At 22.3% G+C, this 23,235-nt stretch overlaps 1 protein-coding gene across 18 annotated transcripts in view; it reads right to left on the bottom strand.

The window, feature by feature from the left end:
• LOC113554788 (longitudinals lacking protein-like) overlaps window positions 1-23,235 on the bottom strand; it is a 360,082-nt gene that overhangs the window by 86,827 nt on the left and 250,020 nt on the right. Inside the window, exon 5 of one of the 18 annotated variants that reach the window (XM_026958781.1) lies at window positions 1,708-1,970. The exons of 13 other annotated variants lie outside the window; for them this stretch is intronic. In XM_026958781.1, the coding sequence (XP_026814582.1) occupies window positions 1,723-1,970 (248 nt within the window). In that variant the 3' untranslated portion in view covers window positions 1,708-1,722. Of the gene's footprint in view, window positions 1-1,707; window positions 1,971-7,174; window positions 7,426-12,100; window positions 12,316-14,444; window positions 14,768-19,350; window positions 19,695-23,235 lie in introns of those variants that run through there. 4 more of the 18 variants (XM_026958791.1, XM_026958817.1, XM_026958774.1 and 1 more) reach the window with 4 other exon arrangements.

Here is a 23,235-nt window from a genome sequence, read left to right as displayed (position 1 = left end):
ATAAAAAAAAAAAAAATTAGTAATTACTTTTAAGAAGACATATCGACTAATTAAAGTAAATAATATCACTAAGTAGTAAATATGATACTTATGGACACGAAATACTAATAAATATTTAGGTGTATGATTAGAATTTTTGTTCAGGCTAGGTATTATTACTATTATTGTACACATTAATTAATGGGTGATACTCTTTTCGTCCAAAAATGACCTTTCGCTTTTCGCCCAAATATTTTACTACTTTACCTTTTCGCTCAAGAATATTACAGCACTTTTTGACCACATTTTTATAATACACTGAAAATTATTACAATATAATGTTAAGAATAAAAAATGAATATAAATTTATGTTAAAAATATAATAGATCAAAAAAAAATATAAATCTGTGGTCAAAAAATGCTAATATATCTTGAGCTAAAAGGTAAAGTAGCATTAAAAGATTTGGGCGTAAAGAGACGTGTGTGAAAAGCGAAAGGTCATTTTTGGGCGAACAGTCTTGCCCTAATTAATTTATAAATAGTTGCCTAACCATCCCAAATTCACAATATTAATAGGTGATAAATGTTCATGATATTATAGGTAATACCATTGATTACACGCAGCACAGAACTTAGATTATATTTTTAATATATAAATATTAAATAATGGTAGATCGTAGATACAAACCTATGATGTGTTATAAAATGTTATGGTAAAACGTATTGGAGTTGAAAGTAAGTGTATGTGTCTATCCCATTAAAAAAATGTATCCTAATTATACTACGCAGAATAATTATATGTAGTCGAATTTATGATGCTTGATAATTAGTTATTATACAACCTATATAAGACAATTAATTAAGTATATTTTACGATTAGTTTGAATTTGTTAAGCTTAATCGAAGTTTAATAACTATATTCCCAATTCCAACCATACCTACTATAATAACTTAAGATAATTAATTATAAGTAGTGTCAGTGATCAGTATAATAGGATAAAGATATACCTACAATATTATTTAATATTTATATATTATCTTAAAATGTAATATATTTTTATAATATTATACGTAGGTACATTTAAATACCTATACAGAGTGTCCCGTGAAGATTTACCTATCGCGATATCTCCTGAAATAGTGGAGATATCATAAATATGGTTTTTTAATAAGATTCACAGGGACAAGAACGTCAAGAACTACAAATATTTCATATTTTGTTAAAAAGTTAAAATAAATTAAAACATGAAATATTTGTAGCTCTTGTTCCTGCGAATCTTATTAAAAAACCAGAATATTATGATATCTCCATCCTCACAGAACACTACAATTTAATAATACGTATCTAAATTTAATTTTGAATCAGTTAATATATATATGAAACATGATATAAATATATTTATTATTTTAACTTAATTTATTGATGTAGGCAGTTGATTTAATACTTAACATTATTTGAAATTTCGATTTTTGATTTTGTGTATTAGTTGATAATATGAAGAAATATCATCTTTACCTACTTATCTATATGTCTTGTCACATTTTCAGCGTTTTAAAGAGTGCGCCTAATTATTATAATCCCTGTTTGTTTATACATAATATTATATTATATTCGTGTCGTGCATGTGTATTGCGTAAAATACTTTAAAATGACTTTTTATATTTTTTTTAAAATATTTGGGTAGGTACAACGTATTAATCGGTAAAAATAGAAATGCAATTACACATACATATACAACTAGCCTATTGCAAAAATTCTCTTATTTCGTCAACAACACGATTTTCATATTGCGAAAAGTTATGATGCATATCCATATGTCGCTTAAGTACGTCTCTTCTCCTGTAATATGTGAAACATATTGTACAGCAAAACTGGTGATTTTGTCCGCATTCATACATTACGTGCCGCTTCATGTGCTGTTCTCTTTTATAGCTTTTGCCACACGATTTTGGACAACTGAATCGGCTGTTCTCGTTGTCTCCTGTGCGTTCTGAAAAGAGGTAGTCAAATATATGTAGATGTGTAGTTTATACGTGGTACATAAATAACAACAATAATATTATTCAGTAGCGTACTATGCTTTATTGAAAGGGGAGGGATATATACAGTCAGACCATGCTATGACAATATGTCAAAATCTTATTAAAATTAATTAGTAATTCTATATTGATATATGAAAAAATATAATAAATAAAAATATATACAGAGTGATTCTTTTATCATGAATCACTCATCATTTCAAAAAATATTCATGTTCTTGAAAATATTTTTACAAGTTATTAAAAAAAATTATATTTTTAAATATTTTTTATCCTTAATTTTTTTTAAGTTTTTTACTTTTTTGAATGACAACAGAGTTTTAATATCATATTCCAACGCAGAATATTTTTCTGAGTATTTTGATACATAAAAATTGAATTTAGGGCGAGTAGTTTATGAGTTATAAGTATTTAAAGTATTGATGCGCGGAGTAGAGTGGTACGCGGTGACCCCGCAAGATGTTTGTCCACTACTCCATTTGTCTAAACTTTAAATAGGTATAACTCATAAACTACTCGCCCTAAATATGTTTTTTATGTATTAAAATACTCAGAAAAATATTCTGCTTTGGAATATGAAATTAAAAATCTATGCTGTCATTCAAAAAAGTAAAAACCCCTAAAAAAAAAAAAATCTAAAAATATAAATTTTAATAAAAACGTTGTTTTTTTAACAACTTGAAACTATGTAAAAAATGTTTTCAAAAACATGAATACTTTGTGAAATAATGAGTGGTTCATGATAAAATAATCACCCTGTATATATATTTTATTTTCATGTACCAATAGATGCTAATTAATTATAATTAATTGTATTGTATAATAGATATTTTGTATCATATATATAATAAGTTATTAGTTTATTACTTATTAGTTACATTTTCGGCGTAAATTACCCTGTGTTAGCGATAACTATATTTTCATTACTTAATAATTTTTTTAATATAGTAAAAATAAGCCAATGAGTAGGAGGGGGATATACAATTATCACCCCCCTCCCCGCGTAAGCACGCTAATAATATTACTGTTACGTCCAATTATATATAAATATTCATTACGCATTCGCACATTATCAAAGCTAAGATATTATTTATAGCTGCACTTGGTTATGTCACTGACTAAGATAAATCTTAGTCCGTGGTTATGTTTAATAATTAACTGTAATCAAAATGTATAATATTATTATAATAGTATAAATAGGTAGATACTAGGTACCTATACAGATGAATAGTGAAAGATCGTCTTATAAGAATACAAATTTCGAATATAAATTGAAATATATAAATTATATATATGTATGTATGTATCACTTATGATATATAAGCAATCTAATTAATAATCATGGTTATTTTATAAGCTATATAGGTTAAAATCTACAGTTGACTTAAGTTGCAAGATCGCGATCGCGGCCGAAGCATTGAGCTAAGCTTTTTTTTTTTGTTTAATTTATTCGCCAAACAAAATATTGTGAGTTCGTGATGAATTGAGTAGAAGCACCAAAGGGCAAAGACCTAACGTAAAATAATTTGTGAACAGTATAGCCGTACATAGGTACCTTTGAAGGAGATTACTTTAGTTATTTTTTTTAATTTTATTAGCTTTTAGTCAGTGACTTTGATAGCTCGACAGTTATTTTAGTAATACAAAATTATGATAATATAAAAAGAAAGAAAACAAAATCACAAATACAATATTAAATACCTAACTAAACCCGCTCCTAATACAAAATTAATTATCTTTTTGATGACCGCTGCAGATTTAATAATGAGCAATAATAACCATTAAACCGCACATTTATCATTGAGATAGGTAAAATGTGTCACGTTTTGTTAAATTAAATGCTTGTGAAATAATAATAACAATTATCAATTGTCCTTTATTTGGAATAACTAATAATTGATAATAGTATATTAGTATGCATAAACAAATAAAAATATTTATTATTCGCCAAATAGCTTAATACCGGCAGTATAACAAGGAACAACCACTTCAATCTTTAAAAAATTAAGTTTTTAATTTATTTTTCATGTAAATAATCAGCTCATTATTTTGTTTTAATAATTATTTTTTATAATCTTCATTGTGTAACATATGGGTTTAAAAAGTAAAAAAATTATTTGTATTTATTATAAATAATAATAGAATAAAATGTGAATATTATTATATTTATAATATAGAGGTAATAAAGAATAATATAATTTTAAGTGGAAATCATATCTATAGATTATTTTGAAAATGTTTAGTGCATATATATTTAATATATTTAATTAGTATAAATGTATTATATTATGTTAGGTATTTAGAAGTATACATAAATATATAGTATACCTATAAATATGTAGATAAATAGGAACGATTTAAGTTAAATTATTTCTTTATTAGTACATTGTAATTTATATTTTGATATTATAATATAGTGTGTCGTGTACCACACGATCAACAAATAAAGTTGTTAAGTCGCATACATTAATGAAATTATTCAACATTATCTTTATAAGTACATTTTTAAGAAAAATCATATATATCGCCATATCATACACCTCTATAAAAAAAAAAACACAAATAGGAACTTATTTTCACTATGAGTCATTACTTATCATTTAAATTAATTACTAATAACAAAGAAATACATAATTTTTTTTGTATACAAAAATATTAAATATTAATCAGAAATGACATTATGGGCTAATATCATGTGAGCTCTAAGAGACGATACAGGTGAACATGATTTCCAACAAATTCTGCATATTCTCAATTTCCAATATTGTTTAGGACATCCAAAATCGTTATGAGCAAGAAGATGGTGTTGAAAATTGTAGCTACGGCCACAATTGCAAGGACACAGAAACACAGTTTGTGGATATAGCAACATTTTAGTTAAGTATTCTGTAAAGAGTAATATATATATAAATATATAATACGAATAATTTAATTTTGTTACATTTATTTTATAATTTATATATATTATAACAATAAGTTATTGTTATAATATATATGTTATCCAAGGTTCTTATATATATTACCCAATTGATGAAACCTTTCACAAAAACTATAAAAGTAACACATATAAATATTACATACATAGCGATTTAGGTATAATATGATATGTAGATAAATAAAATTACTACCACCACACATGAATATAGAACATACACATATTATATCGCGTACCTATACTGTATTAGTTCCGATTCCCGACTTCCGACATAAAATGTGTCAACCACATAAAATATAAAAATAAATTGGGATTTTTTGAAATGTCTTCAGCTATTTATGTATTATATAAAATATAATATAGTTTTTATCTTTTAACTATTATGATAGATTGTGGACTACGGGTCACTGTTTTGATTTTATATCATTCAGAGCCTACAGTAAAATAATTGATTATGAATTATGATTGTAACATTTGTAACTGAAATCTCAAAAAACGTTTAAATTATATAAAGTTAATAATACATCAAATATTGAAATAATTATTTATTGTTTATAATAATATTTTATTACAAATTGTGATATTATACATACTTTATAGTATATTAGTAGGTATATACGAATCATTGGTTTTATAAACAACGAGACAGTAACCAAAAATCATATTTTTGTCAATATTATCATAATATATTCAAATCATAAATTAGGAATAAACGAATGATTTATAATATGTAATCTTATCATATTATTAGATAAGTTATTCAAATGAAAAATATTTCTATGCATTATATACTGTACAAAGTACCTATCTAGTATCTATAAACATTTTATTTAAATTACACTTGAATATTTTATTTACACTTTATGTTTGAATATGTATTCCAAAACAGTATGTACCTATTGTAAAACTGTATAAGTAATAACTAATAAGTACAATCTATATTAATGGCATGACCAAGATTCATACTTATACAAATAGAAAGTATTCATTTTACCTAGATATTTAGTTATACGCAACAATATTACTTATTAGTAATAAGTAATAACTAATAAATAAGTAATCAATAATGAATAATAATAGTGACTATGCTCTAGGCACTGGGGCATCTGTCGTTTTCGTCAAAAAACTTGATTTTTGTTTTCGCTAAGTATCGTTTCCACAATTCCACCAAAACGAAAAAGGTCCGATTTTCGTTTCCACTAAATCTATTTCTACTTACCTGTAAGGGAGGCGGGGTCCCTCTTCTTTTTAAAAAATATTTATGTATGTCCCTTCTAGTTATAAGAAATTTATATATTCAGGTACGCATTTTACTTTTATATCCCTTTTCTTATTTTTTTTTCATTACAGGCTAAACACAACCTATCATATAGGTTATATTATATTGTTTTATACATAAAAAAATATATTTTTTTTTTAAATTTATAAATGATTGAAAATAGGTATAGTAAAACAATTCATAACATTAATGAAACATAATAGTTTATTGAAATTTAACATTTGTTGTATGTAAAGTTTAAATTTAGTTGAAGAAATCTGAGTAAGGAACGTGTTTAGTCGTCAGTTTAGTAAGATCAAATTTATTTTCCTCGGTATTGGCCATTAAACATAATTTGTTCAAGCCGTTTGTTTAATACTTTCATTCGAAGTTCATATAATGATTTCAATTTAAAATTTGAATCATTAATATTAACGTTTAACCTCTTATTACTGTTATTGCATTGTAAATCATTATTCCAATTATCTGAATTATTCATTAAGTATGGTCCATTATCTGAAAATGCATAAAAAATAATTTTTAGAATAATATGTAAAAATAGTTTAAATATAATACAATTATTTACAGTATATGTGTTTTGTTTGAAAATAAGCTAATAAGTACAAATGTTAATGTACAATTAATACAAAAACTATAAAACATATTTTAAAGTAAATACAACTAAATTGGTAGTTTTTTTTTAATATTTTAATATTTAGTCTAGATAATATATATTACTACTATATAATCTACAAAACAACAAATCAGATAACAAATTGACTATTGCCCTTTATGGTGGAATCAATGTATATTTTTCCCTAATCAAAAAGAACTAAATAAATAAATTTTAAATTAGAAAATTAAAAAGGTATTTGCTTGTATGTAGTATAATGTATATGAGTATAAGGTATTAGATTTAACTATTGCTTATTATTGCAGGTAAGTAAAAGTATATTGTATAAAGTATATAATAACAATTATTCATAAAAGATAATTTTGTGAATTTTTGCTACGTGTGTTTTGAGACTGACTTTCTGTACAAAACTTCTACAACATATGTTACACTGAAATTGTCTAGGTACTCTGCATCCGTACATCAAATGACTCTTCAGATTATATTTACGCCATTTGCCTTTATATTTATGACCACATCCGTTTGGGCATACAGCAGGATCATTGGCAACAATCATTTCTAGTTTGGATAATAACATACCTGCAAGATATTGAGTTAAAATTAATTATGGTTAGACTTTTTACATTAGTGATCGGGTACTTTGTATGCCACAATGTACATACATAGTAAGCTGTATAAAGCCAAATGATTTATTTTAAGCAAAATGATTTATTTTTTTACCATTAAAATAAATAATACTATACAAGAATTACCTATTATTAATTAATAATAAACAATTTCCAGTTTAGTATACTAACAAAAATCTATGAAAAAAGTAAATTAATTATATTCTATAAATAAAAATAATATAAAATAAAATGCACCTGTCAATAATAGTTCTATTTACTACTATCAAATATCGTTATTGTTATTTGTTATTATTATATATTATAAATTTATAATATATCTAATCTATTAATATTTATTGGCACCAAAAATTATTATAAATTAAAATACAATGTTTATTAAGGTTATTAAATTTTAATTGTATTTAGCTAAATAAGTTTCTTGTACAGTAATATCAGCAAAATTCAAAATATAGCATTCAATTGATATTATGACTGTGACAATAGCTGGTAAACAATGAATAGCACAATTCACAGTTTGTGTTTTATACCCCTTGGTATCTTAACACCTAGTATAATAATTATATGGTACATTCAAATTTGGAAATGTTTTTGTACTTAATTCCAGTATAACAAAGATATTTCTTAAAATAATAATAAGCAAGAAAATGATTAGGAAATTATATATATATAATATATATATATGTATGCGGTTATATTTAACAATATGCTAAAAAATCATTTTTAAAACAACATAGAAATCTGAAAAAAAAAATGGTATTTAAGTTAAGTAGGTACTTATTGTAAAAATTATAACCTATTGAATTATGTAATGATAAGACTGAAATTTTTATGAGTATGTGCATAGTATTATTGTATAAACATTATTCAAGTCAATATTATTACTAAAAAACTTTAGTATTTACAATTGAGGTAATCAAGAAAATTCTAGGTTTAGAAGTAATATATAAAATTACTTAAGTGCTTATTAGCGAGTAAGTAAATATAGTAATGTAATAATATCATTCTATAAATATTGAACAAATTATATAAGAATATCATTACTTCATAATTTATTTATGAGTTAAAAATAAAAAATTGAAGAATTATTAAATTTTTATATATTAAATAAAAATTATTAATATAATTTTAAATTAATTGAGATAATTATTAATAGGTTGGACTTTTAATTATTCAGCAGTTTAACAGTTAATCATAGCTAAAAACATATATTATAATTCAAAGAAGTAAAAACTTAAAATAATTACAATAATAAATTGTAAAAATATCAATACATAATATTTTATTTAATAAGTGTTGTTAGACAATTGCATCAAATTATATATAAAAAATATTTTGTAAAAACGTGTGTAGAAAATTACACAGATTAGCTTGTATATATTTATATATTATGTACATTTTATGACATAAAATTTCAATTTAAAATTGTAAATGTATTTAAATAATATTTTAGTTTAAAATGTGTTTAAATTGCTTGGTAATCTTTTAATTTGTTATTATTGATCATTATAAAAACATAGTATATACTAACACAATATTATTTATTGGTTTTATTATAAACTGTAATTAAACAATAAAATAATATTCAAGTTTATTTTAAGAATCTAAAAATTTATTTTGAACTTTAGTATTAGGTTTATTAAATAACATATATTACACGTAGTTGTAACAAAAAAAAAAACAATTTTAACAATTTTAATTTATATACCTTAATAAATAACATTACACTTAGAAATATAATAAAAAAAATTAGTTTCCCCGTCAGGGTTTTAAGCATTTATAATTAAAAATAACTAGACAATAGACTCAATATTTTTTAAAAAATAACATATAATATATTATCTATTATGAAATTTATTTTTCACATAATTCAACAAAACACATGCTCATTGCATCTAAAATATTTTTGTGTACAGCCATTTGATGCTTATTCAGATTGACTTTTTGGGCAAAAGTCCTAGGACAGTATTCACATTTAAATTGTGGCGGTACACCACATTCATACTTAAGATGCCTGCGCAATGTTCCACGATGATTATATGATCGGCCACAGTTATTTGGACATAGCAATTTCAACAAGTTTGATCTTTTGAATAATCCTATTTATCAAAATAAAAAACAAACCAAATTACATTTTTTTCTATTTTCAACATAAATATTATTACTATTTATATTAGAACAATTATTATACATTATATGTTAGTTTGGCAAACCACATGAAGAAAATGTCCAGGCTTGTTAAATTGGGTGAACCATTGCTGTGTTAATAAAAAATAATATATATATAAATATATTCTAAGCTGTTCTGTTCATAGGTAGGTAACAAAATAATAAACCTATCCCATACACCAGATATAATGGATATTAACAATGACACAATAACAATATATCGTTTTTGAATATAAAATAATTATCATCTATTTATTATTATATATAAATACAATTATTATACTTCAATACTTTGATTGTTAAATTATACTAATTTAATATCTGACACAAAATTAACCTAGAATAATCTGTCATTATATTATCTTATTACCAAAAAAAGGAATCTCATTAAATGATTTTATAGTTTTTTATGTTGAAAGATGTTTTAAGATATTATGTTAAATAAATAATACTTAAGATTATAAATTATAAAGAAATTCAATGTAATAATATAAAATAAGTTAATAACAAAATCACAATTTATTTGTTATCATTTTAATGCCATAATAGAAATTAAATTTTCAAAGAACAAATTAAAATAATTCTGGATGTATTCACTTTTGAGTATAAATATACACAATAGTCATATAGTAAGTGTTCTTGTATGTAGTATTTAAACAGGTCTTCCAAAGTAATCTAAAATAGAACAAGAGTTTATATTATTTGATTTGTATTTTTTTCTCTTAAAATTATAAAATATCATTATTCATTATATCAGTTCATAGTGTTATATTTATGTATGTACAGTAACAGTAAAATGAGCAAACCATCTTTACTACATAGTTTAATATTGGTACCTATTTAAATTCTATAGTGCTTACATTCATTGTATACACTTATTATATCATTTTAATTTTACATAGGATGATTTTTTAAACGATGAATATAAGGGAAGTATTTAATGTTAAAAATGCACTTGTGTATTTTAAAATTACTGTTAACAATTTGCTTTGTATACTTGAATGTAATTTAACAATGTGAAGCATAATTCATTATTTTTTCTTGTACTTACTTATTCTTTTGAGTTAAATTCAAAAAATATTTGTTGTCTTTGTTGTATTCCTAGTAATTTTGTTTGAATGCTTTTAAACAAATTCCATATTTGTATCAGGATTCAACTCTACATTATTTTCTTATATTTCTATTTAAATTATATTTGTACCTGTAACTTGATCCATGTCCATTTCAGTACAGCCACCTTGAAAAATAACCTAATTATGTGAAGATATAATTATTAATAAATAAATAATGTTTATGTATTTAATATATATTATGCATCATAAATTAAATAATATTTAACAATCTAAAAGTTAGTAAAAAATAACATCTTTATTTATTTTTAATACGATATAAATAAGTTTAAAATTGTTGTTATATTATTTTATTTTTTAAAATTAAATTATAAGCTCTAATTTTTAAAGATATATATACTCAAAATTATCTTTCTATTGAAGATATACTAATTTGTTACTAATTATATATATAACGTTCAATTACATTTTAAATACAATCTGTTATTAGCAATGATAATATTTGTTCCAACCGAGTATAAAAACACCAATGCTAAAATCATTCCAATCTATTTATTATATTTATTTTTATTTTTTCAATGAATTTCATATTTCTCAATTTTTAATTCAATTTAACCATTTACATTGTTTATTCAATTATATGACATAATTAATTATCTTATTTTTGAAATTTTTTTTAAGCCAAGCTTAATAATGTTTGAATTATGTTATATTAAAAACAAAAAAAAAAATCTGTAGTTAACAAAAATAAAATTATTAAAGTAAAAAAAAAAGTTTTTAGAAAATTGGTAATAAACAACAATAATCACCATACTTATAGGAACATATTAAACTTAAGAACTATAGTGTTAAATTATATAATTTTATATTTTGTAGACAATACATTAATAATTATTACATAATTTATTTAATTTATTTAGTTAATAGGAATGAAAAAAGTATTTTCTAATCTATGCATTTTACTAGTACACCGTGTATACAAAGTATACTACACTAGATAAGAAACTTGGGAATCTACAACATTTAATATTTACAATGTTTAAATTTACATTGAGCCATTAAATTAATTTTATTAACAATTCTCTTAGTTAGAAAATTGACACGGATATTTGAATAATATCTTTGGTACTTTAATATGTTACCTAGATAGTTTGCAGTTTTTATACTCGTGGACAATTTTTGTATCCAAAACATGGAGTATAAGCATTAGTTATTTTATGTTAATTTTATTCAAAGTTCCTAATCTAGTATAATATATAAATTTGTATCACCATGTAGTCATATTTATATTTAATAATCAGTTAACTGAAAACATAAAAATAATTTTTTACTAATGAAAAGAGAGTATATTAAAGCTTAACATTTTACAAAACGACATAGTATAGGTTTATAAATGAAGTGTTTTTAATTGCTTTTAAATAGTTTCTGATGAACTACAATCATATGTGACTTTAAATGATGAACATGTTTAAACATTTTACGACAAGTATCACAACGATATTGAGGAGGAATACCACATTCTTTTCTCATATGGCGTATTAGGTCTCCTTTGTTCTTATAGCTTCTACCACAGTTGTTCATACATGACCAACGGCTTAGTAAACCTGCAAACAAATAAATGTCATTAAGCCATCATAGTAAAAAATTGAACTGATAAAAAGCAATTGGCATTTATTCTAAAGAATAAAGTAAATTCCTTTTGATTTCAAATAAAAATATAGAAGTATAGAACTTAAATGAAATGCTAAGTAATAACTAATTAAAATAGCTGAAAACTGAGACAATTATTTTACATTTTAAGTAATCTTAACTGTTTTAATAATTTAGTCTTTATTAAATAAAACATTTAATGCATATAAAAATCAATTCCACATATAAAAAACAGTAAACAAATTATTTTTAAACACATAAATACTGTTTTGTTTTAATTTTGATATTTCTGTTAGTATTTGTAAAATATTTAATATGGTATAATAATTTATAGTAGAAATTACAATAATTATCATACCTAGTCATAAATAAGGCTCATACTATATAATTTAGTTATATTATATAAACAATGTAATTTCATGTCTCAATATTGATACAGTATTAATATATGATATTAAGTTAACATTCTTAAAAACTAAAAACTGTATTCTATAATAATTATTCATTTATTTATTATTTTTTTTTTTTTTTAGTAGAAGGTTTTTAATAATATGTTTAACTTTAATATAAAACCATTGATACATTTATTATATTTGTTATTGTACCATTTGTATCTGCTACAAGAATATTAAAATAAATAAATAAGTATTAATAAAAGTTAATTTATAAGCAGTCTTATTCTTCTATTAATAATTAAAATTAGATTTTATAAATATTTCTAAAGCATAAAATTTAAAATATAATAATTTATACGTAATATTGTATTTTTAAAGCAAATTCTATTCGTTATTTATTGTTTAAAATAATTATATCTTATGTATGTGAATATAATAGACATGAAATAACTTATATTATACTATAGTAATCTATTTTATTTGTTGTTGTTTTTTTAGAGCATGAAAATAAGGGATTACATAAATATTGTTGTGATAGATGAAAAAAATGTACCTAATTCAATAGCACATACATTTGGATAATTTTCTTAAAATTTAATTGATTATAATATTTTTTATGATATTTGTCTTTTATAATATATAAATGAAGGTTGACAGATAATTAGTGATAATGATACCAAGATAATTAGAAATACATAAGAAAAAATAATGAAGGATCAATATTTCATATCAAATATTCACATCCATTAAACTATTTTACCAGTTTATTGATTTATAGTATTTAACTAGGTTAAATATCTATCTATTCATTAAATTACTTATTTCAAAACAAATTTTCCGAATTTCCATAGTCAGTTATTAAAAAGAAATTATTTTTCAGTTATTAGTTCATTTTTTTTTTATAAAACTTATGTATGTGTATAAAAAATATTTTAATACCACATAATTTCTACATCATATATATGAAAGTATAAAATATTACATGCAAAATTATATCATACTCATATATTGCACTAAATACTTTATTAGAAAATATTATAAATTTTATTTCATAATTGAACTTTAAAGTAAGTTACCAAAAAAAACTTCACTTATAAAATGTTGTTTTTTAATTTGAATAATTATTAGCTATAAAATAATTTTAACATAGACCTACTATGGTGAAAACTGAAGTAAGGTTTGTCTATGAGACAGACCCATTTAATATATTGTAATTTTAACAATATTTTATATTTATTTAAAACATTTAGAAAAATAACCTCTAAGGTGATTAAAAATTAATACCATAGGTTGCCTACATCTATTGTTTGAAAACAAAAATGTAAACCTATAAAATTAGTCGAAATAAGAAAACAGATAAAAATGATATAATTATATAATTTATGAAAAAATATAAGATTTTTAGTAGTAAAAATGACAAACATTTTTTGAGATATGTCCAATTATAAATAAACTTTTTTTATATTAAAAAAAAATTCTTTGATACTTAAATTTGATAAAATAATAAATAACCCTTTCATTTTATTCTAAGTAATATAATAGAATTAAATCAGTTCAAGTTAAATATTGTTATAAATTGTAAACATGACATAGTAGGTACAAATATTATGTTATAAGTTTTAAATGAAAATTCTGTTTATTACATATATATTTTAATTATAATATAAACAATCATGATTTAACTGGTTTTAATAATAACAATAGTATACAAGTTATTCAGTAAATTATTCAAGTAAATTATTATGAACCAATATATTATGTTTTTTCAATGTATCTCTACATCTGAACATCCTCCCACAAAATATACATTCGAAACTTGGAGGAATATTAGAGCAGGATAATAAATGTCTAGTTAAATGTGCTTTATGCTTAAAAGCTTTTGAGCATTGGATACATTTATGTTGAGGAGCAACACCACATTCTTTTCTTAAATGTCTAATAAGATTGTGCCTTTCTTTGTAACTTCGACCACATGTATTTGGACACATATATCTTCCACTGATTGGACAAACTGTAAAATTTAACAAAAATAAGTTATGATGAAAACATGTACCTACTAAAAATATTCAAGACAATTTAAACTGCAGATAAATGAAGCAAAAGCAGTTTTCAACGTCATAAGAATTAAGTGATTAAATTTACAATTGTTATTTAAATTTTAAATCTTCATACTCATTAATTTAATAATTTATTAATAATTTAATAAATATATACCTACTAAGTACTAAGAATTGTTATGCCATAGAAAGAAAATCAGACAAAAATAGTTTAATAAAATATATCAACACTGTCTAGGCCTATATATTATTATATGACTACTTAAAATCATATGTCTTACGACTTAAAGTATATCAATATAAATTGAATATCATTAATTAAATAATTTTTAGAATAGTTTATATTTATTTTTATTTAAAAAAACTATAAAGAACTTAATACGCTTGTATAAATATGTATGTATATATTTAAATTATAAATCTCTTTCAACGTAATAATAAACATTTACAATTAATGGTACACATATTTTATAATATATTCATAATATTAATTATAATATATCAATATTGTTTATTATTTATATATTACAGATATAAAAAATAAAGACAGCTCCATTGACTATCATAACTAATACTAATATAACATGTTTTAGGTTACACCAAACTAACATTTAAAAATGACAAGAAATTTAAATAAAAATATCTATTAAATAGTATAATGAACACATTTATTAATAATTTAAATCTTTCTTTTTCAAATTGTAAAATGCAAGGAATTATAACTTAAAAAATTGTTATTAACCATAATCAGTAATATACTCTTATTATTAATTAAATGTCATGCATTTGCTTAAGTGATGTTAGAGTTTACTATAGCATTTTCTGTGTTACAAATGATTTTAATTTTTAATTGAAGTTCAGTTTTTATGTTTAATAATTGTTGAAAAGTATAATTACTAACAATATACTTATGGATTAGATAACATTAATAAATAGCCAAATCCAGTAGTATATTGAGGATATTAAAAGTATTATATTAACAAAGTTGATTTATGTATATTAATATATTACAATTTTTTTTTCAAATTAATGCAACTAAATTAAATTGGAATTGTATAATTTTGTTTACAAAAAAAATATATATATCATTACATTTGAAAGTAGATTATGTTCAAGTATGTCTGATCTACATAGTGTTAATTTCTTGTATCTTCGTGTTTACAGCCTTTGGTATCAATGTATTTTATTGTAATTAACTTCACATGATTCACATTTAAGTGGTTCTTTTTTAATCTTAGAGTAGTTAAGGGTTAGAAATATGAGTTATATTCAAAGGTGGTTCATTAAAGTTATATTCTTCCTTTATAGATCTAAGTTTTACCATATTAATATATTGATTTTTCTTACATTTATTTTAGTGTTTTTGTCATTTTTAGTGGATAATATTATGTAATTGTTTATATTTCAACTTATGTGTTTATTTTTATATTTAAGATATGAAATCAACAGATATAGTCATATTGGATGTCTTACGATCAAATTTTTTTCCATTTCTCACAAACTTAGTAGGCTTTTCTTGGATAAGTTTTTATATAATTAGAAGAATTATTGTATTTCAAATGCTTGAAATATTACTAAGTAAATCATTGAAAATTAAATTGTATTTTTCAGTTGTTTCAATTGTAATTAATCAAAATTACATGAATTATGAACTATTATAGAGTGTGATTTCAGCGATTCTATGCGTTTAAATGTTTTCATACAATACAAACACTGATATTGAGGTTCAACACCACACTCTTGTCGACAATGGCGATACAATGAGAACTTCTTTTTATATGTTCTACCACAATAACTATTTGGACATATCCATCGTCCATTTTGTAGTTGTGCTATTCCTATAAAAGATAGACTATAATTAATAATAAAATAAAATATGTTGGAGCATACATACATACATATTAGAATTTAGTAACTTAATAAAAAGCGCTTAAAAGCTAATAAAAGATTATTCTTACTTAAAAAAGGTAAATAATTTATTAAGTGTGCAGTACTTTTTTTTAACAATTTATTTAGCATTTTATTAAAATAATAAAAATAAAAATTATATTTCTAGTCTAATAATAATAATAATAATCCCATACCTGATGCTCATTTAGCAACATAATGAGAAAAATATGAAATTTATGTACCTTCTAGAGATCTTTTATATAATAATATTGAATTTAAAAATAATGTTAAATAATATCGCTTATATAATTATAAAAATATGAAGTACATATATATTGTATTTTATTAAGACCAAACTAATAAAAAGGATATTTAATAACATTAAATTAAAAAATAATAAATGAATAATAATGTAACAGGAAAATATTAAAATATATAGTTATACAAAATAGTTGTAAACAGATTAGATCTAAAAAAAATATAGGTTAACAATTTTTTTTTTTTTTTAAATGTTCAATCAATTTTATAGTTTTCATTCTGCAGATGCTAATATAAAATTGAATTTTATAAAAATAATATACAGATAATATTAAACGCTGGTTACATTTTCTTCCATGTGGACGCTTCTTAATTGATTTCAAACACTTTATATTCTTATGTTCTCATGGTACAACAATCCAGTGACATATTTATAATAATTTTGTAAGAATCATAAATTATAAATGAATAAATAATATGAAATAATGTTTTGATTGAAATCAAATACAACAATAAAATAAAATGACAAACATGTTTCTGCAAGAATGATGTAAATTAAGAAAAACCCATAAAGGATCAAATCTATCTGTGTTATCTACCTCAGATATACACCACAAGGACAAATTGGATGATACAAATAAATAAATAACATCTTTTCGAGTCAAATACATTTTTCAAAAAAAAAAATCACTTTAATTTAAACTATAATTTAATTTTATTATCAAGTGTGTGATGTCTTTAAACTATTCTACCATTAATTAGACATGCCATAAATAAAAATTAACATATTTTCAATGTGAGATTTTTAACTTTATAAGCTTAACAAACTTCAAATCATAATATTAAAACAAAATTATATTATTATTATTAATCATGCAAATCCCTCTTAATAACAATGTCATAATAGCAAATTAATAGTTATGAAATTCAAATTAATCAAATAATAAATATTAAAAAATCAAACATTAAAAAAAAAAAAATAATCAAATAAAATACATACTAATTAAGATACATAACTATATGTATATAAATAATATTGTATTATAAAATAATATACATAATAACATAATTGTATGGTTATACATTTTGTTATAGATATAAACTTATAATACTTCATGAATAAGTGCTCTATGTGTGTTCATGTTCTGTAATTTTGGAAATGTTTTATTGCATTTATCACATTGAAATGGATGAATAACTACATTTTCTGGTAATAAATGACTACGCAGATGTTTATTCAAAGTATTGAAGTGTTTAAAAGATTTTGAACATATAGCACAAATATTTTTACCAAAATCCCCTTTTTTTTTATTCTTATTGGTGTTTTTATTTTTTTCAGTATTGCTTAATGCTTTTTTTCTGGTAGTTTTTTCTAAAAAATAATAAACAACATGATAAATTATATATGTATAAAAATACTGATAAAACAATTGTAAACATTAATATTTTAGCAATGCATATAAATGATAATAATATTTAATGTATTAAAATTTATACAATTACACAGTGATGATTTTACTTGATGTTAATAAGCATAAATAAGCATTATGTTATAGCTTTTAAAAATAGTTAAGTATATAGAACATTATTCAATGTTTTCAATAATTGTTTCACATTCAGTCTGAGACCCACGATACATAATACAACAGAATTAACAAACAACAAATAAAAATTTGGTTTAGAACAATTAAAAAATATAATGTATTAATAATTTTACTTTATATACCTGTTATTTACACATTCGGGTTTTTAAATATGTTAATAAATTACAAACAAACTATTAAAGGTTTTTAATTAGATACATATAAAATGTTATAAATTATAATCAACTAGAGTTTTAAAAGCATGATATTTCATTACCTAATTTGTCACCTTATATTACAAGCATATATTTAAAATTGTTATATATTTACAATTTGGAAGACAAATATATACTTGTTCAGTTTTTCGGTCAACAAATAAATAATATACCTAAATAAGAATAAAAACAATTAAAATTACTCGGTAAAGAGTATATAAGGTTAATTAATTTCAATAATAAAAACATCAATGTTGAAAACGTAATTTAATTCCATTTCCTTATGAAATATTATTGATAATAATTAATAATAGAACCATTTTATTTATAGGTTTGTAGAGCTTGTAGTTTATTGTATATATGAATTTCTGCATACATTTATAATTATTTATAAATATATTCAAATAAAAAAGAAATTTCAAACATTTCATTTAAAGGTTATCACATTTAATTGATTATATTATCTACAATTTTGAATTGTATTCTATAAGTACACCTGAATATTAATATAAATAAATAAATATTCTATGTATTTAAATATACATAATTAGGTACATAAAAAAACTATTTATCTTTCAGTTAACATCTTATAAATATAATTAGATTTTAATCTGAATCTCCAATTTGCCATTCACTATAAAATGCATAAACTTCATTTGGTATATTAGGATCAGAAAGTCTATGTATAGTGTTTTTGTGAGTTTTCATGTTATCCTTGCGAGTGAATTTCTTTTTACAAATATCACATTGAAATTTTGGTGAGACATCACCACACGAAAGCTGGTGACTCTTCAAATGACTACTACGCTTGAAAAATTTGAAACATTTCGAGCAATTATATTGAGGGCCAACACCGCACTCTTTGGCTAAATGGAAACTTAAATGAGCTTTTCGTTTGTAATTTCGGCCACATTTTGGGCACAACCATCTTTCGTCTATTAACAAAAAAAAAATATTATGTAAAAAATATAGATACGTGATGACAGATGTCAAAATATTTTTTACATATTGACTATTACTAAAAAAACTTATTACTAAAAGCAAAGGGTGTAAGCACATCTTTGATCAATAAAAACAAACATGATATAATAGCTAATGAATAGACCAATTTTTTTTAAAAAACATAACAACAATAACAATAAGCAAAATAATTTGATTTTGGATGTAGAAATAAGTTGTATTTAAGTTTCTAAAATTAAAAATGAAAATGAATGTGTAATATAATAATAGTGTATTAAATAATATAGCTTATTTAGGTTAGCCTATAAATAAATCAAATTTCTAAAAATGTAATTTAATCAATTTGTATGGAGAAGTCGTCTTAGATAAATTTTGTGCAAATATAACCCTTTAAAATTTGTTTTCTTCTTCAAAATATTTCTAACATGTATAAAATACAGTTGGCCATCTCCCAATATGCGGTCCATTGCTTTTTTGTGTTTTGAGTACTACATATCTATAATTATGAGTGTAGTACATAATCTACCAACGTTTTATATTCTATGATATTACTAGGATATTTGCACCATTGAGCTTAACATATTATTTCTTATAACAAATATACATTTTATAAAATTTTCATATAAATTACATATTTCTCAATGTTAATATTATAAAACTAATGCTATTCTTGGTAATAATAGTATAGTTAGTTTAAGTGTTGCATGTGGTGTACATTACTAGTTACTCATACTTGTATATTATATTTATAGATTATAATCAACTATTTAAAATACTTGTAAAAAAATTGTATAGTTTATTCTCAATTAAATAATCATTGTTATGAATAAAAATAATTATATAAATGCTTTTACATTTTAAATTTGTCAAATCAAAATATATTATTTTTTTGGCAATAATCTATTGTATTTCAATTATTTCATTCTCATTTATATAATTAATAATTTTGTGTATGATCATTTAAATTAATACAATTTTTATTATAGACTACATACTATACTTTTATTATTATTACAGTACATCATAGTTCATTGATAGATCACATATTTTTTAGTAAAATGCATACTGGAAGATAGCTACCATAATGATTTTCATATCTCATTAACCCAATTATTATCACCATAGTGTATATTTTTTTTAACAGAAGTTTTTTCTTGCATATACATTACAAAAGTCATCTCAAATCTCCTTTCGAGATGGGTTTATCTTTTTACTAAGCGGAATTAAGGATATTGGTCCTATTAAAACTTGCGTATGGCAACAAGAGTCTAAAAGTGCCTGAGGAATGTTTGCATGTACGTACATGAAATTATTAATAATGTATTGGCAAAACATCAATTTTTAAAATGGAATAAAAATGTTTCATTCAAATTATTTCTTCAAAATGTCATATTACCAACCTTTTAGTCTATAATTATTTGTGTCACACACATACACATAATTATTATGATAAAATATATATTTTTTCTGCCAATATTAATTTTATAGCTTTGACATACCTGCATATTAATTGAGTCATTTTTCTATGATTTATACGAAACATTCACAACAATTTTGCAGTATAAAAACATGTTTACTTATATTGTATTAGAATTTTTTTTGGTACATACAATGGTATATATATACTTTATTATCTTTAATATAATTTTAATTTGCACAGGAGCACGTGAATCACCCAAAAAAATTATATAAAAAATTATTAGATTCCTATAGTAACATATAATTGATTATTATGCAAATTTACTGTAATATAAAAAATTATTTATTAATAAAAAAAAAAATTTTGGTGTTTTTATGTAAAGAAATGTGTCTGTAAATGATTAAATAATTTTCGAGGAGCATAAGTTGTTTGTACTCCCGGTGGCCGTGTAAAATTAGCTACATGCCTGAACACGTCGGTTAGTAATATATGGCAATTTTGAGCACATTTAATATGTGGACCAAACCTATTTTATCGTGTCATGATATTGCGTCATTCGTTAAAATGATAATGCATCATTGTACATTGTACATTATCCATCAACTGCTGCCAGTGTATATATTTAAATAAGATAAGTAGGTACATTATTTTGGTATGTACCTATAGAAAAATCGATTTTTTTACCATCTAACATAGGTAGATATCTTCTACATTTTTTGTGCACCACCTTATTTGAACCTCACGAGCCACCACTGGTAAGATTGAACCAATATTATATATAAAATGTAGTATGTACTCGTATATAAAATATTTTAAATAATAAAAACAACAACAGCTGGAATAAAATAAAAATATATTGATTATTTAGTAATATTAGAGATCAGTTTATTATTGTGATAGTAAATTCAATAATTTAATATAGTGTATGGAAAACTTTAATATATATGAATGTAGATAAACAGAAAAATACAGGTTTCTTCACTCTCTTCAGAATCTAAAATACAAATTATTAAATTTATAGTATTTATTTTATGTAATAAATTTATGAATGAACACCACATGTTTTTTGACATCTTCATTTCTTCTGAAATTTGTAGTACACAAAATACAAGGAAACTGAGATGGAATTTCACATACATGCAAAAAATGACTTCTCATATTCTTTTTATGTTTGTAACTTTTTCCACAATTGTTTGGACACCAATATCGTTTATTTTCAATACAATCTGAGACTGCAAGTACAATAAGATATGTAATATACATTTATATACAACAAATATTTAAATATATTAAATACATGTAAAATTAATATTTTATTCCTATATTTCTCAATTTATTTTTTATTGGCATATTGTGAATGAATAAAAATATGCAAATAAATGTTTATATTATATTTCTTTAATTTAAACCTGATTTTATAAGAATGACAAAGGTTAGTATTACTTCACATAATTAATAAAAAATTAAAATTTGAAATATAAGAAAACAAATAAAAAATTAGTATTTTTAATTATATTCAATATTATAAATAATATTTTGATTTGAATTAAAACTTAAATTAATGAATAACAGACATATGGTATTTGAGATTGCATTTTTGAACAAATTTTTTAGGATAATAAAACCATTGGAATTGAGGTTCTATGCCATATTCATACTTCAAATGTCGTGCAACACTGTCTTTTCTTTGATATGATCACTGCATTTTGGACAAATATGTGGTTTAATAATTTGTGCCACAAATAAAAAAACTGTATACTTAACGAGTAAATACACACTATATTAAATTGTTGGTAGATTTAGAAACAAAAATAATAATACGGGCAATGGGGGGGCAGCCCGTTACCTCTCCTGCATACGCCACGGTTTTTCATAACATATGTAAATAACAAAGAGTCATAGTAGGTACTTTTCACAGACAGGTTTTGTTCAAATTCATAAATGTTAAATATTAAATTGCTGAGTTTTTCCATCAGACAATTATAAAAATAACTTTTAAAAGAAATACTTAAGTAATGTTGTATTTTATCAACACACACTAGTGACATATTTTTTTAATCTGATGAGTAGTATAAAATATTTAAAAAAATTTTAAA

This window comes from Rhopalosiphum maidis, chromosome 2 (assembly GCF_003676215.2).
Source record: "Rhopalosiphum maidis isolate BTI-1 chromosome 2, ASM367621v3, whole genome shotgun sequence".
NCBI classification, from domain to species: domain Eukaryota; kingdom Metazoa; phylum Arthropoda; class Insecta; order Hemiptera; family Aphididae; genus Rhopalosiphum; species Rhopalosiphum maidis.
The sequence above is the reverse complement of the archived record's forward strand: the minus strand, read 5'-3'. Positions and strand labels throughout refer to the sequence as shown.